This window comes from Carcharodon carcharias, chromosome 8 (genome assembly GCF_017639515.1).
Source record: "Carcharodon carcharias isolate sCarCar2 chromosome 8, sCarCar2.pri, whole genome shotgun sequence".
Taxonomy (NCBI): Eukaryota; Metazoa; Chordata; class Chondrichthyes; order Lamniformes; family Lamnidae; genus Carcharodon; species Carcharodon carcharias.
The window spans coordinates 46,104,585-46,130,703 of record NC_054474.1 but is presented as its reverse complement, the minus strand read 5'-3'; the positions used below and the strand labels follow the sequence as shown (position 1 = coordinate 46,130,703).

General features: G+C 39.2%; 2 protein-coding genes across 9 annotated transcripts in view; one reads left to right on the top strand and one right to left on the bottom strand.

Annotated features, from left to right (window-relative positions):
• Positions 1-5,604, bottom strand: part of fam114a2 (family with sequence similarity 114 member A2) — a 31,869-nt gene extending 26,265 nt beyond the window's left edge. Inside the window, exons 1-4 of one of the 8 annotated variants that reach the window (XM_041193060.1) lie at positions 5,261-5,320; positions 1,848-1,880; positions 424-743; positions 118-217 (exon numbers count right to left, since the gene is read on the bottom strand). In XM_041193060.1, coding sequence (XP_041048994.1) covers positions 118-217; positions 424-741 — 418 coding nt within the window. In that variant the 5' untranslated portion in view covers positions 742-743; positions 1,848-1,880; positions 5,261-5,320. Of the gene's footprint in view, positions 1-117; positions 218-423; positions 744-1,847; positions 1,881-5,043; positions 5,341-5,473 lie in introns of those variants that run through there. The other 7 variants (XM_041193062.1, XM_041193063.1, XM_041193058.1 and 4 more) reach the window with 7 other exon arrangements.
• Positions 5,605-5,808: 204 nt separating this feature from the next.
• LOC121280810 (microfibrillar-associated protein 3-like) lies at positions 5,809-14,826 on the top strand. The gene is made up of 3 exons (XM_041193066.1): positions 5,809-5,928; positions 10,108-10,586; positions 12,314-14,826. Exons 2-3 carry the CDS (start codon positions 10,313-10,315, stop codon positions 13,111-13,113), a joined length of 1,074 nt encoding a protein of 357 aa, XP_041049000.1. The 5' UTR covers positions 5,809-5,928; positions 10,108-10,312; the 3' UTR covers positions 13,114-14,826.
• The last annotated feature ends 11,293 nt before the right edge of the window (positions 14,827-26,119 follow it).

Sequence of the window (26,119 nt, the reverse complement as noted above, 5' to 3'; positions counted from 1 at the left end):
CTGACATTTTGTACTCAATATCTTTGATGCAGATCTTTGCTTTCTCAAATGAAGCGGTAAGCTAGCTTTGTAGGATAAACAGTTCAGAAACATGTTTAAGAGCAGCAGTGAACTCACCAACAGATGCAACTGTGGCTGTTGCTGTAGTAAGCAGTGACTTTCCCCAATTTCCCCAGTAGCCCCAACTTCCTGCCTCTTGACTAGAGAGCTCTTGCGCCTACAAAAGAGATTAGTGAGGGTTATTGCAGGAATTAGACAATGAACTATATTTTTAAAATTTTAGTCACTAATGTATATAGCTAAGTTTTTGTATTCAAGTAGAGTAATAATGAAGCACTATCAGGCACAGGGTGAATCAAGATTTGTAGGGTAAATTAGTATTTCCTGAAAATCATGATGAATACTTGAACCTCTATTGCTTACTTTGTCAGCAACTCCCAAGGGTTGTTGTTCAGTTAACCCATGTTGGCCGGATCCCTTTGACTCTGGTCTTTTTCTTGTCATACTGACTGACTCCATCCCTTTACTAGTACTGCTTTCAGGAATGCAATCAGCAGACCCACATGCCTCATTTTGGGCATTGTCTGTAGTGTTCTTGCCAATTTCAGTCTCAGATTGCTGTTCTAATTCAACATCTTGTTTGCGCTCTTTTTCCCTAACAGCTGCAACACTTCCTTCCGAAGCCACAGGTTCTTCATCCACAGGCACCTCTGTCATCCCTGTGCCCTCCATTTCTGACATACCTGTAAATAAATGAATAAATCACTTTGTAAGTACATAAGAAATAGGAGCAAGAATAGCTTATTCAGCCAACCAAGCCAGCTCCACTATTCAACAGGATCATAGCTGAGCTTCTACCTCAACTCACTTTCCCCTGCCTCCACCCATCAAATATCCCTGGATTCCCTTAGTGTCCAAAAATCTATCACTCTCGATTTTGAATATACTCAATTAAGCATCCACAACCCCCATGTAAAAAAATTCTAAAGATTCACAATCCTCCACGCAGTCCTAAATGGCTTACATGGCCTTATCCTGATACTATGGCTTCTAGTTCTAGACTCTGCAGCCAGAGGAAATAGCTGCTTAGCATCTATCCTATCAAGTCCTCTCAGAATTTTACACATTTCAATGAGATCACCTCTCATTCTTCTATAGGCCTATTCTACTCATGATCTTCTCATAGAACAGCCTTCTGAGCCCAGGAAGCAATCTGGTGAACATTTGTTGCACCCCATCTAAGGCGCTTATATCTTGCTTCAGGTAGGTTTGTCAATTATGATTTTCCTCTAATAAAACCACGTTGACTCTTCCGAATAATATTATGATCTACTAAGTGTTCTGTTACAGTGTCCCCAGTATTAGATTCTAGCATTTTCCCTACCACTGATGTCAGGTTAACTGACCCTGTTTTCTTTCCCTCCTTTCTTGAACAGCAAGATTACATTTCCTATTTTCATGGGGACCATTCCAGAATGTAAGGAATTTTGGAACATCAGAGTCAATGCATTACTATTTTTGCAACCATTTCTTTTAAATCCTAGAATGTAGGCCATCAGGTCCTGGAGAATTCCTGAAGTTTAATAACAACTAGTTGTTGTTAATAAATCTAAAACTTGGTATTATTTAAACCACTGAGGTGATAAAGGACTACCTTACTTGATGTAGTGCTTACTCCTTGCAAAATAATCAGGGCAGATCTTTGTATAACAGGCAGAATATGGAAGTTACTTGCATATTCTAAAACAACATTTCATAAACAATAGATAGAGCTTCTTCAATTTGTTTCATTTTAATCGATAGAGTGTTTTTATAACTGAATCCTTGCGAAAAAGGGAATAAAGTACCTTCAAGAGAGCAAAATCCAAATGAGACAGGAGCTACAAAAACCCAAGAAAAACATTTACACATTCAGTCTGTTTGTTTACTTATTATTTTTGATAGTGTACTGCAGGCTAAATGACATTTCTAGTTGAAAAATTCTCATTAAACACAACAACAATTTATACTGATATTGTGTATTTAACTCAATGAAACATTCCAAGGTGTTTCAGAGGAGCATTGTAAAACAAAATATAACACTGAGCCACAGAAAGAGCTATTAGTCAGATGACCGAAAGCTTGGTCATAGAGGTAGGTTTTAAGTATCTTAAAGAGGGAATGTGAGGTGGAGGGGCACAGAGGTGTCGGGAGCATATTCCAGATGGACCTACACAACTGAAGGCACAGCTGCCAATGGTGGGGAAATAAAAATTTGGGAATGCAGAAGTGGCCAGAATTAAAGAAGCACACGTATATAGGAGGGTTTGTAAGGCTGTAGGAGATTACAGAGATAGTGAGGAGTGAGGCCATGTAATAATTTGAAAACAAAGATGAGAATTTAAAATCAAGACAATTCTTGACCTGAAGCCAATGTAGGTCAATAAGCAAAGGGATGACTGGGCATTGGGACTTGGTACGAGTTAAGACACAGGCAGCAGAGTTTTGGATGTTCTCAAATTTACACAGAGTAGAATGTAGGAGACCAGCTAGGAATATATTGGAACAGCTGAGTCTTGAGGTGACAAAGGCATGAATGAGGGCTTCAGCAGCAGATGAGCTGAGACAGATGTGGAAGTTGGGCATGTTACAGAGGTGGATTTGGAGGTTTTAGTGATGGCACAAATGTAAATTTGGAATCTAATCTTGGGATCAAATGTGATACTAAGGTTGTGAACAAACTGGCTTAATCTCAGATTGTTGACAGGGAGAGGGATGGAGTTGGTAGCAAGGGAAACGAATTTGTAGCAGGCAACGAAAACAATGGCTTCAGTCTTTCTGATATTTACAGTAGACAGGCGCTGGAGAAGGATGGCGTGGTCAAGTGTCAAAGGCTGCAGATAGGTCGAGAAGGACGAGGAGGAAAATTTACCTCTGTCACAATCATACAGGATGTCATTTGATACTTTGATAAGAACCATTTCAGGAGCAGAAACCCGATTTGAAGGAATTCAAACATGGAGTTCTGGGAAAGATGGGAATGGATTTGGGAGTTGACAGCACATTCAAGGACTTTCAAAGAGATTTTAATTCTATGGGTTGGATAGCCTTGTCAAGTTTTCAATGGAAAAAGTCCAGTACAAACCGATTGAAGAATAATTTACAACTTTAAATGTTGCATATTATGTATAACAACTGGCATTAATTTTACATATTTAATGTACAATGAGTTCCAACACATTGTTTTTAAAAACAGATAGCAAGTGAAGAAGAGTAGGTTAAAAGGAAGATCAAAAACTTGGTCAAAGAACCAAAGATTTTAGAAAGGTTGAATGTAGAGGCAGAGAGGTTAAGAAAGGGAATTTAGCAAAGACCCAGACACAAATGCGTGTGCAAAGGGCCAAAGTTGTGGGGCAGTGGTGGGTTAAATATATATATTTTTAAACACAGATATTTGTGAGACTGTGGAATGGGTGACTGGAGTAAATAATTGAACTAGAGATCAGGTCAATAGGCGGTTGAAGGAAAAGATGGGATAAAGGATTTGGAAAGAGGACAGGCATATGAGATTGGGACAACTGTTCTTATGAAGGATAAACACTAGTACAATTGAGAGAAACAGAGTTAACATTTCAGGTTGATTCTTTTTCATCATGATGAAAGGTCATTGACTTGAAATGTTAATTCTGTTTCACTCGCCACAGCTTCTGCCTGACCTGAATATTTTCAACATTTTCTGTTTGTTTGAGATTTCCAGCATTTGTAGTATTTTGTTTTTGCATCTATTTCCATATTGTAAGTGCTATACAATTCCAAGATCATGATTTCTTCTCACTTGTATTCTAATTTTCAGTTCATGTAGTTCAACATTCTATTAGAATTTGTCAATTGCTGCATGGTTGGATATGTTGAGCATTAATTTTATTTCTACAAAAAGCACTCATTTACTTTCAGAGAATTTGTTACCCATTCCCTAGACTTAACCTGAATCTCAATAACACCAATATTAAACAGCATAAGTTAGAAGTGCTTGTGGAAATCTCGTGTACCACATCATATGGCTTTCCACAGTCCACTTGGGCTTCACCATTTACTTGAATCTCCTCAGAAGCATAAAAAATAGTTCTCCTGAGGTGTCAGCCATGGCTCAGCAGGTAGCACCCTTGCCTCAGAATCAGGAAGTTATGGGTTCAAGTTCAACTCCAAAAACATGAGCACAAAATCCAGGCTGGCACACAAATGTACCAGTGCTGTAGTGTTGAAGGTGCCATCTTTCAGATGAGAAATTAAACCAAGGCCACATCTGTCCTCTTAGGTAGTCATAAAGGATCCCATGGCACTATTTGAAAGAGCAGATTTATTTCTAGGGTCCTGGCCAATGTCCCCTCTAAATTTTCAATTTTACTGGGGAGCTACAAACTCCTCTGAGCACTACATTTTGTCCATGGGCAGTTTGCATTTTAAAAAGTCCTGATTTAGATCATGCTGAAGATTCCTCCTGATGAACTGACAAAATTGCGAGCAGCTTATTTGTTTTAATAAGTAGCAAACCCCAGGTTGCTACGTGATCTTAGCAGGAAATATAGGTCCTGACGGCTGGCCTATATTTATCTTTCAACACCACTGAAAAACATTATCTGGTCATTATCATAATCATAGTTCGCTTTATGGGGCCTGGCGTGCATAAATTGACTGTTGAAGTTCCTACATTGCCACAGTGGCAACACTTCAAAAGGCACTTATTTGGCTGTGAAGTGCTTCGGGACATTGAGGTCGTGAAAGGCAAGCCTTTCTTTTGCAATTCCTGTAACTGAAACTGGATAATTACAGGAGTAGGTGTGTTACGTAAAAACATTTTTACTCTCGGGTGGAAAAAAGCTTCAGTAGTGCGTGGCATTCATTAGGCAAAGTCCACACGTTTAGAAAGATGCAATAAAGCTCAAAATCATGTCGTCCAACTTAAGTAAGTCATTTCACTGTCCAGTGCATATGATCAAGATAAACTTAATTAAACCAGCAATCAAGTTAAAGCGGATAAGTTGTACATTTCAATATTACACTGGCCTCATAGTGGGATGTACACTGTTTAAATAGATGCAGACACCAGCTTATACCCTGTCCCCCGACAGTCAATAATGACCAGCAGTCAGTCGGACTTTCACTGCAGTTTGATCGGCTCCATGCCGTCTGAGCTCCACACCCAGTGCCTCACAGAACCAGCCCAATGGGCTATGAGAGCCGCGCCGACCGGCAGTTGACAGCTGCCTCACTCCCCTCTCACCTGTAAATTTCCAACCGCAAACACCGCGGCCACGTCATTCACCTTTCACCCCAGGAAGTGGTAAACAGCATTCAGCCAACTGCGCCTGCGCCAAGGCATGCAGTTGACAATTCAATGCGCATGTGTCAACACAAAACCTGGCCTTCAATACGCATGCGCATGTATTTTCAGTTTTTTCGTTAAAGATGTTGAAACTAAATTGAACATACGTACATGTTGATTTTGAATCTGAGATCACAGGGATAACAGTAGGCAAATACGTTCTCGTTCAGATTTAGCTGTGTTTTATCGTTTAAAAAAAGTCCATGGATAGGAATGTATTTTTTAGCGGAGGGACCGGTGTTCAGTGCGCATGCTCCACATTGTCTTCCTGCACAAGACCCCGTGTGGCGGGGCGGACGGTAAATACGATTCAGTGCGCATGCTCTACAGTGTCCCTCCTTGCACACGGCCTTTTCGCGGGGCGGACTGTAAACACGATTCAGTGCGCATGCTCCACAGTGTATCCTCCGTACACACGGCCTCTGGCGAGAGTCTGTAAACAAGATTCAGTGCGCATGTTCCACACTCCTTGCACAGCGCCTCTGTGGCCAGGCGGACTGTAGCACGATTCAGTGCGCGTATGCCAGTCGTTGGCTCCAGCGAGGAGAAAAACAATGGAATTGGAGGTTAGTTGGCAGGAAGCTAAAGCAATTGATGGATTTGCGTTTTTCCTGGTTGTTTGGATATGTAATAATGTAATATATCGCGGTTCAGTGAGACAGAGTAAATGTGTTCCATTGTCAGGGCTTGAAATTGCTCTGTTGGTTTCACCTCCGTTGTGGGTGCAACATATGAAATTGCCCATGGAAACGGTAACTCATTAAACCGTTGTTTTCATTTAAAGTAAGGTTTCCAGATCCAGTAATTTGCATTCAATTGGTTTGATATCGTCATTTACAGTTAAGTAAATTTGATTGAATGAGTGTAAGTTTTATTTGCAAGCGGCTTTATCCCAAGGGTTTGTACGGCTACTGCAATAATTATTTCAGCTTTTTGACAATACTTTCTATAAGTCTTTCCTGTTTGAAGTTAAAATGGCGGTTTGGAGATATAATAATTGATTATTTAGAATCATCTTTTATGGTAAAGCTTGTTAGCACAGGGAGTTAAAATAACTTGACGCAAATAAAATCTGCCAATTAATGTAGCAAGTGGGGGTCGCCATGATTTTGTTGAGTTCGCATTAACGAAAATAGTGGTATTCTTCTGACCTCTTTAAATGATTAGTGTTTAGAATTGTTAACAAAGTCCTTGCCTATGACTAGAAAAATGTTCTCTGGATGTAAGTCATCACCACAGATGAGTAAACCTGTGCTAACACAATAAGAATACAAATGTGCAAATGTGTATTTTCAAAAGCAATATTGGCAGATAGGAAAACTAACTTACTGAAAGAGCGATTGAGGATGTGAAAGAAACTATAAATATGTGTCATGTGTCTTTCAGTCTGTCTCTCATTTAAGGAATCAATATGGTTACTTGTATTTATTGAAAAACCATAGGTCAGAGTACCATCAAAAAGCATGAGAAATCAAGTAATAGAGTTTAAGTTTGGCCAAAATTGAGTTTTAAAATTCATATATTGTCATAGGAGAGCAAGAGAAGAAGACAGACACTTATTTAGTTAGTGCCTTTTGCAACCTCAGGACACCACAAAACACTTTACAGCGATTTAAACTGTTGTAACCATGGAAATGCAGTAGCCAGTTTGTACACTCCAAGGTCCCACAAACAGCCAGGAGGTAATGATCAGATAATCTGTTTTAGTGATATCAGCTGAAGAATAAATATTGACCAGGACACTGGTGAGAATTCCCCAGCTCCTCTTCAGATTAGCAACATGGGATCTTTTATGCCCACCTGAGAGGGGCAGAAGTAACCCTCGCTTTAATATCTCTAAGATAACACCTTCAACAATACAACTCAGTACTGCACTGAACAGTAGGTAGGCCTGGATTATGTGCCCAAATTTCTAGTGTGGAGCTTGAATCATTGGCCTTCTGACTTGGGCAAGTGTGTGAACCATGATTGAAATAAGACCAAAGGAGTAACAATTAGCTCATTGTAGTTCACATCCAAGGTAGGCAGATAAGTGACCTATACAGTTCAAAGTAGAAAAAGTGAAGAAAGATTGGGAAAGGAAATACTTGGAAAGACTTTAAATATATTAGAAGAGCAGAAGGACTTCAAAGTGCAGATTCACAGATCATGACTGGTGGCAGCGCCAAAAAGCAGAAATGTAATCCTTGCTTTTTATCTAAAGATATGAATACAAAACTAAGAAGTTAATATTTAACTTGTACAAAATCTTTGATAAAAGCAAAATACTGTGGATGCTGGAAACCTGAAACAAAAACAAAAAATTGCTGGAAAAACTCAGTAGGTCTGACAGCATCTGTGGAGAGAAAGACAGAATTAACGCTTCGAGTCCGCATGATTGTTAATCAGAATTAAAGAGAAATAGAAAATCTTAGGCAGTGCTTTGAACATTGTGTACAATATTTGGTATCCCATTATGGGAAGGATGTGAAAATAAATAGTCACGTTGTCACATCAGTTCATTAGAATGTTGTCAATACAGGAATGGGGATTGTTGGAAAGAAAGACTTGAGTTGGTGTTTTTTCCAATAGAGAGTTTAAGGATGATCTGATAGAGATCTTTAAAATTATAAAGAGGTAAATGGTGATGGATTATTTCTACTTGTAATGAAAATACAGAAAGTTAAGGCAATCAGTGCTAAACAAAAGAGGAAGTTCGAAAAAAAATTGCAGTGTTGCTCAGTTGAGAATTAAACCAAGGCCTCATTTGGCTGTGGATATGAGAGTAAGGAGTTTTTTGGGGTGCCAGCATTTATCACTGACCTTGCTATGTGTAAATTATTTCCCATACTTACCTATAAAACAGCAATGACTACAATTCATGGTGAAACACTTTGGAATATCCCAACAATGTGAAAGGCACTGCAAAACTTTCTCCTTTTCTTCTTTCTTTGAATTTACAATTCTTTGCCACTGTTAACTAGTGAGGGGCATGAGGAAAGTTCGGTTAGACAAGGTGGCAGACATACAGAAAAATGCCTCGGCTGATTTGATGCACCAATTCTGTTTCTAAGCTGCATTATACCTAGATGCATAAAAAAACTGGAATTGTCCCAAATTAATTGAGACTTGAACTGTCGCAGCTATTAATCAACATGAGTATAATATTGTCATTCAAGGAGTTAGTTTGCTATTTGTCATTCGATGGGAAGTTAGCTCACTGATTAGCTTCTCTGGTTATACACAAAGTATAACATTGCCCTGAAGCTTTGCTGTAACACTAAACCCAGCCACTGTTCTATAGGTCCTTTGAAAATTAGTTCACAGCTCGAAAACAATTTTTCTTTATATCCATTCATGGAATATGGATGTCACTGACAAGGGTAGCACTTATCGTCCTTGAGAATGTGGTGAACCTGCTGCATTCTGTGTGGCGAAGGTACTTCCACATTGTTCTTAGGAGAATTTCCAGAATTTTGACCCAGCAATGAAGAATGAACAGTGCAATTCTAAGTTAGAATGGCGTGTGACCTGGAGACAAATAGGCTCCTCCTACCCTTGTCATTGTAGGTGGTAGAGGTCATGGGTTTGGGTGGGTCTGTTGAAGAAAACTAGGCATGTTGCTGCAGTGTACCTTCTAAATGGTACACAAAGAGCCATGATGCATTGGTGATGGAGGGAGTATATGTTTAAGGATGTGGGTGGAATGCCAATCAAGTGGACTGCTTTGACGGAAGATGTCATACTTCTTTAGTGTCCGAGCTGCATTCATCTGGATATGGAGTGTATTCCATCACACTCCTCGCTTGTGTCTTGTAGATGGTGGAAAGGTTTTGGGAAGGAGAGGTGGCAAGTTACTCACCATAGAGTACCCAGCCTCATGTTAATTCCACAGTAATAGTATGGCTGGTCAAATCAAGTTTCTGGCAGCATTAACACCTCAGGATGTTGATGGTGGGAGATTCAGCGATGGTAAAGCTGTTGAACGTCATGGGGAGATGGTTAGATTCTCTTTTGTTGGAAAGATCATTGCCTGGCAGCTCTATGACACAAATGTTTCTGGCTACTTATTAGTGCAGTCTGAATGTTATACATGCCTAGCTGCATGTGAGCATGGAGTCCTTCGTTATCTGAGGAGTTGTGAATGAAACTGAACACTGTAGCATCAGATTGAATATTCCCAGTTCCAACTAATGATGGAGGGCGGGCCCTGGAAGCAGCTAAAGATAGTTGGACCCAGGACATTGCACTGAGGAACTCTATAGCCTTCAACAACTGCATCTATCTTCCTTTGGTATCATTTCTATCATTGTGTAAGAAATTGTATAGGATGTACAATGTTAACCTGTATGTATTATTGAAACTTGTACTATTGACATCACAAGTATCTCTCACTTCACATGATTTAGATTTTTTTCTTCATGATTTATTTCAATATTTATACAGGTTCTAATTCACACTGCCATTATGGCATCATGTAATGGTCCTCCCATTTTTTAATAAAGGACAAGTTGTGAAACAAACACAAGCGTGAAAGCAAATGTCTTTAAAAGTTAGATTTCCATTTCACCTGTCTTAACTCACTTTGTGAACTATTCACCTGGCCTCATTTGTAAGGGAAAACCAGTTTTACAGTTTTACATTTTGTTATGATTTGCAAAGGAATATAATATCAATGAACTCGAATATATTATCTTATGATTACCTGATGAAAAACCTCTTCATTATGCATATATGTTCATGGATTTCTGTTTTTATTACTACAGGTTTTTAATTGAACTTGAACGTACATGTGAGAATCTGATCTGGGCTCTTTGTGGATACCACAAAACTGGCAAGCGTTATGAACAGATTGTTGAAAAATCCGTATGTCCACATGAAACCTGCATCACATTGCATTGGATTTGCAGTAGATTTACACTAATAATTAGACTTGCCTATTGTAAATGCTGAAAATATCTTTCTTTTCTAATGAAGCACTCAGGTTTAACACTATCCATGTTTTTCAACTGCTGCACATTTGTTTGCACATTATATAATGGTGCAAATCACAGTTATGTTAGTACAGAAACGGCCAGTTCTGCGTCAAATGCAAGATCTCTGTCAAGCCTACCAGCCCACCGTGACCTAATAGTAAAGGAAGGGACCAGTGTGTTAATTGAATGCAATGTGAACAGCAGCCAGTTGCACAATGTTCTGTGGTACAACTCGAAGGGAGATCTGTTGGAAGAAACTGGAGAAACAGGTAAAGAGAAGTTTAGATCACTCAACTACAAATTGTTGAATACTTTTTTTTAAGAACAAATGCATAATAAGTGACTTACTTTACAAATGCACAAGAGATAATACAAAGAGTTGGTGTTAATAGAAGAATTGTAATTAAAAATGAATTCTGTCCTGATTAAGGTGAGTTGTCAGTTTTGGGGAAGGCAACATATTCAATTGCAGGCATGCAGTATTGTTGTTTGCAAGTCAGTTATGGTACTACTGTGGAATAAAGTACCTGTCCTAATACAGGTAGCACATTCTAATCTGGATTTTTTTTAAGTTGGCGTGAGCTTAGGAAGGTTTCTGGGATGGACGTAGTAAGCTATAGTACAACAGCAGCATTTTCTGCCACTGGAGAGTAAAAAGATATTTTCGTATTTTGCAGAGCACATCCAGTGGCACGAACCTTTAAAAGAAGGGCAAATTATTGCATAATACAACAGAATAACACTAGTAGATGAATCATTGGAAAATGCCTGAGAACTTGAAACATTTTCAGTTAGGCCCTGCACTGTTATGTTCAAAAAATACTTGGTGAATGAAAAAGGGAATAAGGGGGCAAAGAGAGAGTATGAGAATAGATTAGCAACTAAGGGAGTGTTGAACTGTCAGAGGTGCTATCTTTCAGATGAATTGTTAAATCAAGGGCCCGTCTACCCTATCGGGTGACACTATTTCAAAGAAGAGCAAGGGAAGTTATCCCCAGGTGTCCTAGCCAATATTTATTGCTCAACTAGCATCTCAAAAATGGATATCTAGTCACTATAAAATTTCTGTTTGCCAGCGTTTGCTAGGCTCAAATTGGCTGCCATGCTTCTTATGTTACAGCAGTGACTACACTTCAAAATTGCTTTATTGGCTGTAAAGTGCTTTGGGATGTCCAGTGGTTGTGAAAGGCGCTATATAATTACGAGTCTCCCTTTTTCTTTTAGTGGATAACATAAAAGAGAATTCATAATGCCATTTATAAACAGTAAACGGATAGTCAAAGGAAGTGCGAAGCCGATTAGGGACCAAAAAGGAGATCCTCTGATGGAGACATAGGGCATAGCAGAGGTACTAAATGAGTACTTGCTTCTGTATTGTACGATACACCAGTACTCTCTTAATTTTCAGAGACTTCAGCCTTGATGAAAGCCTGTTTCCCTGCATGTAAAGCATTTGAATGTGCTTGAAATTGAACTAATTGTAAAGCCGAGGAATTATTGCACAACATAGAAGGAAATTTGGGATTTTGCCCATAGGCTAATTGACAGGGATGATAGCCTTTAACCATGGAGAGTCAATTCTTTGCATGAACGACCCATTATTGTCAATTTGCACTCTGATTGATCAGTGAAAATTTTATGCTGCACTTCATAGACCACTGCCTGATATCTTTTACAGGGTCCATTGCCGAAAGGACTTTCAGCTATGATATGACTATAATGTTCATGTTTTCACACATTTCTGAACTCGTCATTGGCAAATTCCCCTCCACTATCAGCCGGAAACTTCACTGGTATCCTAAGTCCAATCCCTATCCGTTTCTCCATGAGTTTGGCTATAATCACTTTTTTTTTGACGTTGGTAATTAATATTGCGGAAAGATTAAATCTTGTTGCCAGGTCTACAAAATGTAAAATGAATGTACTTCTGTCCTTGCCCCATACCTGCTATGATTGTACCCTTATGAAATCTGATTTTGCCTTCTTTATTATACAGGTGGAAAATGGCTTATTTTAGACAGTGGAGAACTGAACATCACCAGTATTACATTTGCTGATCGAGGTCGTTACACATGCGTCGCAACAAACTCTTATGGCACTTTAAATTACACAGTCACCTTGCGTGTTGTCTTCACCACAGGCGACATGGGTGTTTATTATATGATAGTTTGCCTCATTGCTTTCACAATTGTTATGATACTGAACATCACTCGCCTCTGTATGATGAGCAGTCACCTCAGGAAAACTGAAAAAGCAATCAATGACTTCTTCAAGATGGAAGGAGCAGAAAAATTACAGAAGGCATTTGAAATTGCAAAACGCATTCCTATCATCACATCTGCAAAGACCCTTGAACTGGCCAAAGTAACTCAGTTTAAGACCATGGAGTTTGCCAGATACATTGAAGAGCTTGCTCGTAGCGTTCCTCTGCCACCTCTTATCTTGAACTGCAGAGCCTTTGTAGAAGATATCATTGAGGCTGTATGGATGGAGGATGCAGAACAGACCACAAATGAAGAAAATAAAGATGGTCAGGCTGTTGGGGGCAATGAGGAGATTTACACTATTAATACCGAAATACAGCGCAGTAGTTCACCTGCAGGAGAATCAGATGACTCATATGTTCATGAGGAGTGCCAAGAGATTGCTGTTCAAGTTTCAGTACATTCTCAATCAGAAAAACAAAGCATTGACACACTATCCCAAGGGAGCAGCCAACTTGAACAAAGTGAAGAGAATTTGCCCAAGATACAGATAAACAAAACGGATGGCATAGTGTATGAAAGTCATATATAAATTGTGTAAGCGATCTTTGATATGGATTAAAATTGAGAGAATTGTTCAGTGAGAAAAAGCAAACTTAAAATGTCACCAAAACAGTTTTTAAGAATTTTTAAATGGACCAGAAGGCAATTATTTTTAACCCACATCAAACTTATGATTGATGCGGTGATGTCAGTTTTCATAGAAATGTATATGTAGCTTGTGGCCACTGTGGGCTGCCACTAAAGAGGCTAATAGCCGCTTGTATTTAGAAGGTGCAAGGTGTCGAGCGTAAATCTTCTTTTACGATCATATGTAGCTGTAATTTGATAGTCGTGCCCTATTTAATGGATGTAAAGATGATTTGACTAAATGTATAGAGAAAATCAAAAGTGTGGTGTCGTGGAAAGTGACCCATTGACATGGTTTTGCAATGCCATCTTAAAAATTTGAATTTAACATATCATCTGGGGCTTATTTGAATGTAAAATATTATAAGACTGAAGACCTTGCCGTGGGGACTAATTAAAGATCTCAAGAATTTCTAGCCAGTCTTGAAATTCGCTAAGATTCAGTCTAGCTTCTAACTATACACTGCCTGCCATTGTATAGTTTAAACCAAATCTTTGAGCATTGACTCATTATTTCCCTAGCAAACCACCAACAAATCATTCACTGCAAGCCTGGAAAAAAATGATACTAGCCCATGATTGTTCAGAAGATTCATGTGGTAAGGCTACAGCCTTGCTGGTAACAGATGTACATTATTGTTTCTGAAGCACCAAAAAGGATTAAGTTTCTTTTCTGTCCAAAAAAGTATATTTTAAGATACATTTCATCATCTTTATTCTGTTACATTGAGGTGTGGAAGGATTTTTGGTGTCTAAAGAAGACCTAAATTTTATTGTATGTTCAAGTGCATGATTCTCTTCTGATATCTCCTTAAGCAAGAGGTATTGAGTTAACTATTTTCTACATAATGCATGCAACTGTTTCTACACTTTGTTACTTCCCTTGTATCCCACGTGTCTGCCAATCCTAGCACAATTCAGTATAGCAGCTATGATTCTAATGTTCAATGAAGTGTCTTGTAGATATGCCTTCTCGTCTATAGGAGTGATTTGTTACAAAGGTGTATTAATGACATTAACTTCATGGCATTTAGCAATCTCGTACAAATGCAGTGGTGCTTTGAATTGAATACTCAGTAAACTGCATAAGATGACTGACTCAATACCTCATCTATTTTCACTTTACCTTTTTGAATGGATTATTATTATTGTTTTATTGCTTCAGTTGGTTTAGTCATGTTTCAAACTCTTGCATATGTAAATTGTGATGTTTAAACTCATCAGCACAGGATAATCTAGGGACCAATAGTAGTCTTAATGACTGCTCAAAGCATTACTCATTTCATTTCTCTTAATTTACCTTAAGTTTACTTTTATCTTTAAATGATGGCTAATTATAACTTAGAAAATTAGGTCCATGAAATTTCTATGTTAACCAGTTTGGAAATGTTAGCCACCTATACTCTTTATATAGCCAAAGCAAATATTCTTTAGAGTTGTAATTTCAACTTGAGTTCCGTGGTACTGCTTTTCTATGAAGTAAAAGTTGTTAATAGTTGATGCTAATTATTTCACAGTTTATGTTCTGACATTAAATAATTTGTTCTGTATACATACAATTGCATTGGTAAAATTGAATCCTGTCAATTAAATTTATCAGCTATAAAAGATGAAACATGCAAAAGGAATATATATCAATTCCTGTATATGTTTATTTATTTTCATAATTTAAAGGCCGTTGGTATTACAGTGTGTAACCCCTTTGAACAACTGAACAGACAGTTCAGTGCTGACATCATATTGGTAATAGTTATGGCTTTATTTAGCACAAGCAAGAATTAATACATTACAGTATTTAGCAGTAGTTTACAAAATAGAGCTCAGAATTATATTATCTCATTGCCCCATGATTAGAAGTTGTGACTTCGCTCCACTGACCCTCTACAATTTTGTCCTTGTCCTCTACTCTGAGTTAATTTTAAGTTGCCTACTTATTCCCTGAAGATTCCTGCCCACTCTTTTGTTATATCACACCCAAAATTGTTGTTACAGCCTCCTCCCTTTCCTTGAGCCATAAGAATGAAGAATAGGTCTTGATGCAAGCCTCCACACTTGGTTGTGACAGCTGAGCACATGAGTATCGCTAAGATATAATGAAAATATTATTTTTAACAGTTGTATATCCCACATGTTCCTTTTTCTGACCCATAATACCTGCTATAACAGACTACACTTTAAAACTGAAACAACTGTTCTTCCTTAATTCTAGGGTGTACAGACGTTTGGTCAGACTTGTTTCTTTGGACAGGTTCATCCTGTAGACTTTGAAACTAACAACAATTCTAACTCAAGAAATATCCTTGCCTGAACATCATTCTCTTTACTAATTCTAATAAAGGAATAATGAGTCAATAGTCTAACATAATATTAAGATTTGATAGTATGAATTTTAATATTGGAAAATGGTAAAAGGGGAATTATAATTCCACAAATAAGTTGTTTGTGACTGCTGCTAGGAGGGGTGAATAATGAGTATGTTCATTCCAAAAGCAAAAAACTGCAGATGCTGGAAATCTGAAATGAAAACAGAAAATGCTGGAAATATTCAGCAAGCCAGGCAGCACCTGTGGAGAGAGAAACAGAGTTAACGTTTCGAGTTGATGACCTTTCATCAGAACTAAGAAAAGTTTAAAAATATAATTTTTACGCAAGTGAATGGGGGTTGGGGGGGAAGGTGGGGAAAAAGAACAAAAAGGAAGGTCTGTGATAGGATGAAACATGGGAGAAATTAAATGACAAAAGTGTTGGTGGTGTAAGGCCGAAGGGAGTGGTAATGAGACAGGTAAAGTGTCTAGGGAAGATGTAAATGACAGAATAATAAACAGCTGTGACCCAAAGCAAAAACAGACCAAAAAAAGGAGTTAGAACCAAAACCTGCAAAGTAATAGGAAGCAAAATGTGGGCAGAGGTTAAGGTCTGAAATTGTTGAACTCAAGAGTTCAGAAGGCTGTAAAGTGCTTAAGTGAAAGATGAGCTGTTACTCCTCGAGCTTACACTTAGCTTTACTGAAACACTACAGGATGCTGAAGACAGGTCAGTATGTGAGTAAGGTGGAGAGTTATTATGACAGGTGACCTGAAGCTTGGTCTCTCAATTGCAGATTGAAAAAAGGTTTTCTGCAAAATGGTCACCCAATTTGCATTTGCTCTCCCCATTATAGAGCAGACAGCATTTTAAGCAAAAAAAGAATCATGCACATCATCCCAATTTGGCATAAATCACTTTTCCTTCTATGGTCTGGGTCAATATTCTAGAATATCCTTCTGGGAGTACCATCACTATAATGACAGCAGTGGTTTAATGAAGAGCCCACCACCATCACCTCAGAGGAACTAGCGATGTATAATAAATGCACTTTTGCAATTGTCTACATCCTGAGAATAAATATTAACAAAAAGGTTCAGGAACTCCCTTCAGCCATTTTGTTTCTGTATTGGAAGTGCTTAATATGGAACTGGGCAAACAAATAACCCAAAAATTGCTTTTCATTTTCCAAACCTTTCACAACAACAACTGGAAATTCATGTAAACAAGAAAAATTCTAATTGGGTATACTGGATAGGTAAAATGTGCCAACAGAAATACAATTTGTTTTAATGTTCAGAGTGCTGCACATTCAATTGAGTTTTAAGAATAGATTATTGAATCCTTTACATTTTGAAATGACAAACTTCTGTGAACATATGCAATACTTGTTTTCCCAGTTTATTTTCTGTAATCAACTTTTAATGTTGGATAATTAACTGGACAACTGATCATTCACAGTCTAATCTGTTTGTCTTATTAATGATCAATACCAAATTTCCTATTGGGAGAATGCTGCAGTATTAGAGATACTATCCTGTGGAGGTGTTAGTAAATTGAGATTGTCTGTTCGCATGGAATTTGAATTTTCTGACTTTGTGCTCCCAGCAGGTAAGGCTTCACATTGTGCATGCAAAGTTGGAAGATCACTCTGAATATTGCGATGCGAAGATGGTAAGGTGAGTGTGCAGGAATAGTAAGACTGGATGGACCAAAAAATGTTCTAATCCACACCTTTCTTAAATAAAAGAAGCGGTGCTAAGCAACATTTAATTGCACAGAATAACACTTTAAGTATTGGATAGATTTTCGCAGTTTTCAAGGTTGGCTCTGCTCTTCTATCCATTGTCAATAATAATCCTCAGTTTTTGTCTGTCTGGATTGTTTTGATTGGTCACTTTAAGGAACATGCTGGTGGGTTTATTTGGTGGCTGGTACCCAGAAAGCACATGTTGCGCATGCGGCTGCCAGCAGCGGTGTGGTGGGGAGAGCTTGCTGGAGAACAAAACAGAGGGAGGAGCCCAATAACAGCCTGTCAGAAGAGATTGTTTCCATAAGGGCCGGGTTGGGATTGATGTGGGGGGGTGCGAATAGCGTGGGAGGGATGGAAGGAATGAATTACAGATGTCATGGGGCGGAGGAGATGACATGGAAGGATAGATGAGATTATGAAATGAGTTAAGTGTGGCAAAAAGCTGGGAAGGCGGAGGTCAATTCTTTGAATAGCTTTTGAGTAATAAGTTGTATCAGTGTGCTAAAAGTGAAGATTCACTAGATTTGATTGAAAGCGTTTTAGAAAAGCTGACCAGTGAATTAAAAAAAAATAGCCATTTGCAATATATGTTAATGATTTAGATGAGGGAACTAAATGTAATTTCTCCAAATTTGCAGATGACACAAAGCTGGGTGGGAGGGTGAGCTGTGAGGAGGATGCAGAGATGCTTCAGTGTGATTTGGACAAGCTGAGTGAGTGGGCAAATGCATGGCAGATGCAGTATAATGTGGATATATGTGAGGTTATCCACCCTGGTAGCAAAAACAGGAAGGCAGATGATTATCTGAATGGCCATAAATTGAGAGAGGGGAATGTGCAACGAGACCTAGGTGTCCTCATACACCTGTCGCTGAAGGTAAGCATGCAGGTGCAGCAGGTGGTAAAGAAGGCAAATGGTATGTTGGCCTTCATAGCCAGAGGATTCAAGTACAGAAGCAGGGATGTCTTGCTGCAATTATACAGGTCCTTGGTGAGACTACACTTGGAATATTGTGTACAGTTTTGGTCTCCTTATCTGAGGAAGGATGTACTTGCTATAGAGGGAGTGCAGCAAAGTTTTACCAGACTGATTCTTGGTATGGCAGGGCTGAAATATGAGGAGAGATTGAGTCGGTTAGGATTATATTCGCTGGAGTTCAGAAGAATGAGGGGGGATCTCATAGAAACCTATAAAATTCTAACAGGACTATACAGGGCAGATGCAGAAAGGATGTTCCTGATGGTGGGGGAGTCCAGAACCAGGGGTCACAGTCTGACAATACGGGGTAGACCATTTAAGACAAATGAGGAGAAATTTCTTCACCCAGAGAGTGGTGAGCCTGTGGAATTCACTACCACAGAAAGTAGTTGAGGCCAAAACATTGTATGTTTTCAAGAAGGCGTTAGATATAGCTTGGGGCGAAAGGGGTCAAAGGATATGGGGAGAAAGTAGGAGCAGGCTATTGAGTTGGATGATCGGCCATGATCATGATGAATGGCAGAGCAGGCTCGAAGGGCCGAATGGCCTACTCCTATTTGCTATGTTTCTATGTTAATACATCAGTGTTGATGAAGAAGATGATAAATACTATTACCTCCAGACTTTCTACTACAGTCTAACTCCAATAGGCATGTTATAATGTTGCTATGAAACTTGAATCCTAAGCAAGGACTTTATCATATTTAACATATAAGATCCTGAGGGGACTTGACAGGGTGGATGCTAAAAGGATGTTTCATGTTGTGGGAGAGATGAGAACTAGGGGGCATAATTTAAAATAAGCAGCCTCCCGTTTAAGACGGAGATGAGAAGAAATGTTTTCTCTGGTTCTGTGTCTTTGGAACTCTTTTCCTTAGAGCAGTGAAGACAAGGTCATTGAATATTTTTAAGGCAGAGGTAAATAGATTATTGTCTATCAAGGGAGCCAGAAGTTATCGGGGGTAAGCGGAATGTGGAGTTGAGGCCACAATCAGATCAGCCATGATCTTATTGAATGGCCTACTGCACCTAATTCATATGTTCGTATGTATCATGGAACAAGATTGGTAGTTAGGAAGCTGTTTCCTTCAATGATAAATGCTGAAATTATAACAGGAGGATCTCAAGGAAATAGAGTGTTTATTCTCTGAACAATATTGAGCCCATCAGATGTAAACCTGCCTTTCCAACTCGGGAGAAAACAATTCCTAATTAGACTTTTATATTCTAGGCCTATTAACAAATTACGAAGCCAGACTCTTGACAAAATTTGTATTTATATTCGTAGGCTTGTTGTTACACATGGACGGCTTTATGTAACTTTTTCCAGAATGAGACGTTTTGAGTTCAAGTCTTTGGTGAAAGAATAACCAGAAATCGTATTTAAAGAAGTGCTGTTGCAATAATGAGACTAATTTGAATGCAAATGATTTGTGGATCTCTGCTATAAAACAATTATTTTCTCCTGTTGAACACTAAATGTAGATGGTTTTGTTAGATATTTGGTACAGTTCCCAGAATACACTTGCTCCATTGAGTTCTAATTTTCAAAGTAAAATGACTGGTGTGACCTCTGAATCCCCGGTAACCTAACTGAATATGGAATTGAGAACTGAACTTAATTCAATTAAACTAATTTTCCCATTCAACAGGCACAGTACACCAGGACATCTTTATTGCCACTTGATCACCGTTAAATTGATCTGATTTATCTTACTGGGTTGTGTGATTGCTAGCAAAGATGTGACAATTTTCATGAGAATGCTGTTGTTTTATGGCTTGTAGTTACATTTAATGAACACCAGAGGGAGCTTGTTTCTTGTCATTGGGTTTATCGAGTCATTGGGCATGAATTTACACTCCCCAATCAGCAGGTTTGAAGGCGGGAGGGCACATAAAATCCGGCGGGCACCCTGCCCACAACCTATCCATTCAGCCCTGCCCTTATCGTAATTTTACCAGTAGTGGGGGTGGTGCCAACCAGCCCGCGCACTATTGGCCAATTGAGGTCCTTAAGTGGGCAATTAGTTCTCACTTAGGGGCCATATCCCACTGCCACTGGGATTTAACTGGTGGCAGTAGAGGCCCATGCCTGACTGATATCCCTGGCTCCCCCAAGATCTTACCCTCCCAGATACCCCACCACCCCCTTACTGAGGCCTGCCAGCTTGGTACCCACGAAGCCCCAAATACTTAAAACGTGATCCAGCTTTGAATGCCTTCTCATCGGCTGAGTGCTGTGTCAGCAGTGACCACCGCCCCCAGTTGTACTGCTGCTACTGGAGAGCTGCCAGCCACTGATTGGTCAGCAGCTCTCTGAGGTGGGACCTCCTTTACCTAAAAGGCAGCAATTCTGCTTGCAGTCAATCAATGACAAATCAACAATTAACTGTCTGCAAGATAGCTGTTCTTTGGGCTTCCCTCCACTCTCCCAACTTCTTAGCTGGCTGAAAAATTTGGGAAGGAGGGAACCATGATGCCCATAAAATCCAGCCCATTTACAGCACAGAAGGAGGCCATTCAGGCCATCGAAACTGTGCTGGCTCTCTGTGGACCAATCCAATCAGCCCCATTACCCTGCTCCATGCCTGTTGCTCTGCAAGTTTATTTCCTTCGAGTGCTAAACTAAGTTCCTTTTGCAATCATTGATCATCTTTGCATCCACCATCCTTATAGGCAGTGAGTTCCAGTTGCTGCATAATAAAATTCTTTCTCACATTCTCCCTGCATCTCTTGCCAAAAACCTTATATCTGTGTCCCCTAGTCCTTGGGCCATCAGCTAATTGTCTACCTTATCCAAATCTCATCACTGAGAGATTATCTTCCCATGATCATGTTGCTGTTTGTGGAAGCTTTCTACCTCCAAATTGGTTGCCATGCTTCCCGCATTGCAATAGTGCCTATACTTCACAAGTACTTAATTTGCTGTACAGAGTTTTTGGTTGTCTTGAGGTCATGAAAGTTGTTATATAAATACGAATCTGGTTTTCAATTGGCAGAGCAAAGAAATTCAGACGTGTTCCGCTGATGTCTGCCACATATAAATACAATAACATTTACTTGGTGGTGTGTGAAAGATTTTAAGTATTTGGAGCTTGAAAAAGAAAGAATTTCGAGATCCTTTGTTCTCTGTGAGCACAGTTCACCTCTGAGATAACAGATCAAAGAACTGGGATGACAATGTTATAATCGTACTCTGAAATGAATTCCATGTGAGCACAGGGCCCTGCTGGAGGTGCAAGATTGCTGAATAATCCTTCGTATTCAGAAATAAAACTTCAAAAGCAAACTCTGATATATTTTTAAAATCTTCTAAGTTTGACAGCTCTGTAACAGTTTGTCATTTATGAGTCACTATCCAATTCGGCTATCCCATCAAAAGTGCTACTGAATCTGCTGCACAAGCTCATTCAAACAATTGTTGAATGCTTCACAGCTACCTCATGAATATAATGATGATCCACTCCTCAGTTGAGACCTTGACCTGCTGATGCTGTTCAATATTGAGCCTGCTGCTAAGCATAGGAACAGAAGTAGGACAGTCAGCCCTTAAGCCTACTAAGCCATTCAATTAGATCATGACAGATCTGTATCTTTAACTTGATTTATCTACCCTGTTTTCATATGTCTTAATGCTGGAATGCTGTGCTTGGGTGATGGGTGGGTATTGGTTGCTGAAGTTTCAAGTGCAGCCTTTTTAAAAAAAAAAACAGGATTTACTAAAAGTGCAGCAACAGACTGAGCAGCCGATAGGTATCGAACCTTCTGCCACAGAGTGAAGTAAATGTCAGCTGGTTTCACTAGATAACTCATCAGAGATTTTGTAAGATTATGTTGCTCAATCTTAAATGAAATATTAACATGAAGCTTTTGTTTCAGGCAGGAGTTTCTGTCACTGATTCTTTTGTATTGTAGTATTAGTTATAGTTTAAGTCTGAATCCAGAGAGAATGAAGTAACATTTGGTGCACAAAGATATCATACGTGTAAGGTTAGTTAAGCTAGGACAAAAACAAGACAACTGAAGAAAGATGACAACTATGGACAGTGACAATGATTACATAAGCAACTTCCCAAGGATAGTCATGGAACTGGAGCTGAGCATCCAAGAGGAAGCCAATGCTGCAGCAAACCAACTTAATAAAATGAAGAAATCAAATGTTTTATGTTCCTTAGAGAAAATTGCTGCATGTGAAAACTTATTAGTGGCATGTTGAATACAAAGTTCTATATATACAAGGTCTAAACTTAACTTCTGTTATACAGTGTTGTAATCTTGAGCATTTAGCTCCGCAATACTGTTAAGTGAAATCCAACTAGGGCCGAGTGTGTGATGCACTTAAGAATCAAGTGGATGAATTTCCATGGAAGTTCACCTGCTTATTTGCCATAATTTTAGAGGAAGAACACCGAAACCTCGGAAAAATTGTGTAAATGGAGTTTGTCATTTCTCTGCAGCATTTTTACATCTACTGAAGTTACAGTGAATAAGCAGGAGAATACTTCTAGAAATTCACCCCCCCTCCCATAACAAAGTGTAGTTTTGATGGCATTAGTTCTAATCTAAAAGGTATTAGAAAAATAATAATTAATTAATGCTTTTGCTCAAATTCATCTGTGATGATTGGCAACTAGCAGTATTGCATTTGTTCCTACATTCCAATTATGACTCATTTGAGGTTGTGTAACTGTTCATATGATTTACACTAGATTATGAAAGATGGTTTATCAAAGGTAATTAATTTGACTTCTTATTAACCCAAATCTCCAATTTGAAAGTGTAGAAAAAGTGTATTAGTTGATTGGTGCCGTTCAATGAAATATTCCATATGATCTTCAATATATCTAGGGAAATGACATAGATTGTTTGATGTAGATAACCACCTTTTATCCTTTTAATCATTATATTACTGCAATTCTAAATCTAATTACATTATTTATTTTCTTTTAACGATCTATGGAAAGACACTTCTGCTCTTTGAGACTTTGGCTAAAATTTTGTTTAGTACATGAACAAAGTGAAATATGTGTTATAAAGTTGATACATGAACAGCAGAACATTTTGATCTCCAGAGGTTGCTTGGGCAGTCGGCCAACAGTGCATTGAATTATTCCCATTAATCATTGACTTCAGTTCCGCTTATTCATGTGTTAGCATAATTGGCCCTGATATTTACAAGGGGATGGGGAGGGAGCAGGGGCACTTTTTGCAACCAGGAAACCTGGGAATGCAGAGGTCCTGCTAAAATTTTCAGCAGGACCTCATCAGCATTTCTCTACTCTGGCTCTCACCCAGCCTTGAGGGGTTGGTGGAAGCATTCTTACTCCTCTTGGCCCATCTGCAATGCTCTAAGCACTTTTCTGCTGCAGTCAACAGCTCCAGCCACCCTGTTGTGAGGGTGGCTGAGTTGCTACTATTGATAATAGTTTATCTGCAGACACTTCTTGGGTAGAAACATTAAGTTTGTTTACCATGTACTCAGCAGCAACAACTCATGTGTTTTCAACTCCAACTCTATCTCAATACTACTCAGGTAGACTGCACTACTCTGCTATTGGTTATTACAGATCATGTGATCTTCCTTAAGCAATATTCTTAAAGGTACATTACACACTAAATAAAACCACAATTGCTATATTCCTTCCCCTTTAATTTGGCTATACATATTAAAATTATAAGTACATATTTTTCAAGACAATATAATATTTACACTGGGTATGGAATTTACAAGTTCAGCTTTTCAGGTGGTTTCCTGGTACATCTGGAATGTCGCAGCTCCACAACTTCAGATTCTTTGTCAGGAACCTCCTTTTCCAGAGTTGCCTAAACATCAGGTGCTACGGGGGACGCTTGTAGTTCTGTATCCCCAAACCTTACAGGAACATGAAATGTGTCTGTCTTGGTTTGAGTATTCTCAACAGGAAATGCAGCCCCGGTCATGATCACTCATGGAACCAAATCTTGGTGATTTGTCTCTCTCTTCCTTAAATGGTCCACATGTTTCCAGATGGTCCGGCCTACCACCTCCATGTGGTAAGATTGAGGTCCAGTCACTGCACTTATCTCACCCAGTAACCACTTTGGTCCTTCTCTGAAATTCTTCATGTATACCATCTCTCCCAAGGAAAATTTCCTCATGGCTATTGCAGTCATGTCTAGTTTTCTGGCTTCCCAGACTCCTTTCCACCTTCCCCTTTGCATTCGGCATTACTAAGCTCAATCTCACCCTGAGATGGCATGTCAACAATAACTGCAGGTGTGACACCTATTGTTGTATGAGGGGTAGTCCTGTAATGAAAAAGAAAGCATGCTAGCTTGGTTGCTAAGGAATCGCCAATTAGCTTCTTCATGCCTGCCTTGAATGTTTGAACCACCCTTTCAGCCAGTTCATTTGAGGAAGGGTGGTACGGTGCAGTTTTTATATGAGTGAAACCGTTGAGGCTGATAAACCGTTGAAACTCAGCAGTCATATATGCCGTGCTGTTATTGGAAATGACTACTTCTGCTAGTCCGTGAATGGCAAAACTTTGACTTAGTTTCTCAATTGTAGTGGTTGATGTTCATGACTCCACCTCATACGTCCAACCATTTTGAATGGGCATCAACAACGAGTAGAAACATTGTTCCCAGGAAAGATCCAATGTAGTCAATGTGCAGCCACACCCGGGGTTTACCTGTTCACTCCCAAGGGTGTAACGGAGCTATTGTTGGCAACTTTTGCAGTTGCTGACATTGCACACAGTGTTTCACTAAACTCTCTTTCGCCATCCATCCCAGGCCACCATAGATAGCTGCATGCTATGGTCTTCATTCAGGAAATTCCTGGATGTGCACTGTGTAGTTCAATTAAAAGTGGCTCACTTCCCTTTGGGGGAACTAACACTCGTGTGCCCCACAATAAGATGCCATCTTATTGGCTGGTTATTTCATGTCTTCTGTTGAAGTACGGTTTCATTTCATCAGATACAGGCTTCTGTGACCAACCATGCAGCACTTGTTCTTGTACTTGAGATAGGGCATCATACCAGCGAGGAATCTAAGAAATTTAACAATAAAACAAGTTCCTGTGGACATGCTCATCATTTTCTTGTAAAGGCAAACAACTAAGGGCATCGGCGTTTGCGATTTGATTGCCAGGCCTATGTACGAAAGTGTATTCGTATGCTGCCAGGAATAAAGCCCCTATTGGCATTTCTGTATCTTCTTTCTATGTGCCGCCTTTTTAGCATAGACTTCAATCTCGACCCTCTTTTTGACTTCACTATTGGCCAGACTTCTTTCAGATGCAAGCTCAACTTGTCTGAGCATGGTGGTTGAGTCTCCCAAAATTTCTTTATTTGTCAGCTTCTTGGAAAATTCTGCGACTTTTTTATTTCAATTAGCTGATTCTTTAGCTCTTTTTCTTCTTTTTTTGTAATTGTTTGCTGCCTTCTGGAAAATTGAGCATTGTTTGAGTCTTCTCTGCCAACTCTTCAGTTTGTTCAGAGAAGTGCTGAATTCTTTCTGTATCTCTTCACACTTTTCCAGAGGTACAAACTTTGACCCGAGGGAATATTGTAGGGTGTGGAGGTCTTTCAACAGGTTTTTTTCCCTTCAAAGGCTATACACCTCATCTTGAACTCTTCATCAAGCAGGGTCTCTTCGAGTTCCTTCTGCTGTTCTTCCAGGTTTTGGCTTAAGACAGCCTGCGTTTCTTCAGGTTGTTGAGTCCTTATACACCCCTTTTGGAATCTGTGGCCACTCAAGGTTGATTTCCCTTAGCCAATTTCACCCAAAGAGGCTTGGTCCTCTCTCTCTCAATACCAACATTGATAACTTTGTCAATTGACTTTCATAGTGAACAGCTATTCTGCTTATGCCTTTTACTTGAAT

What these genes read in the sequence shown, in the direction of transcription:
- LOC121280810 (XM_041193066.1), top strand. Translation starts at nt 10,313, where the DNA reads ATGAAGCACTCAGGTTTAACACTATCCATGTTTTTCAACTGCTGCACA. An exon ending in GGAAGAAACTGGAGAAACAG is followed by an intron (nt 10,587 to 12,313) that starts GTAAAGAGAAGT and finishes TTTATTATACAG; the next exon opens with GTGGAAAATGGCTTATTTTA.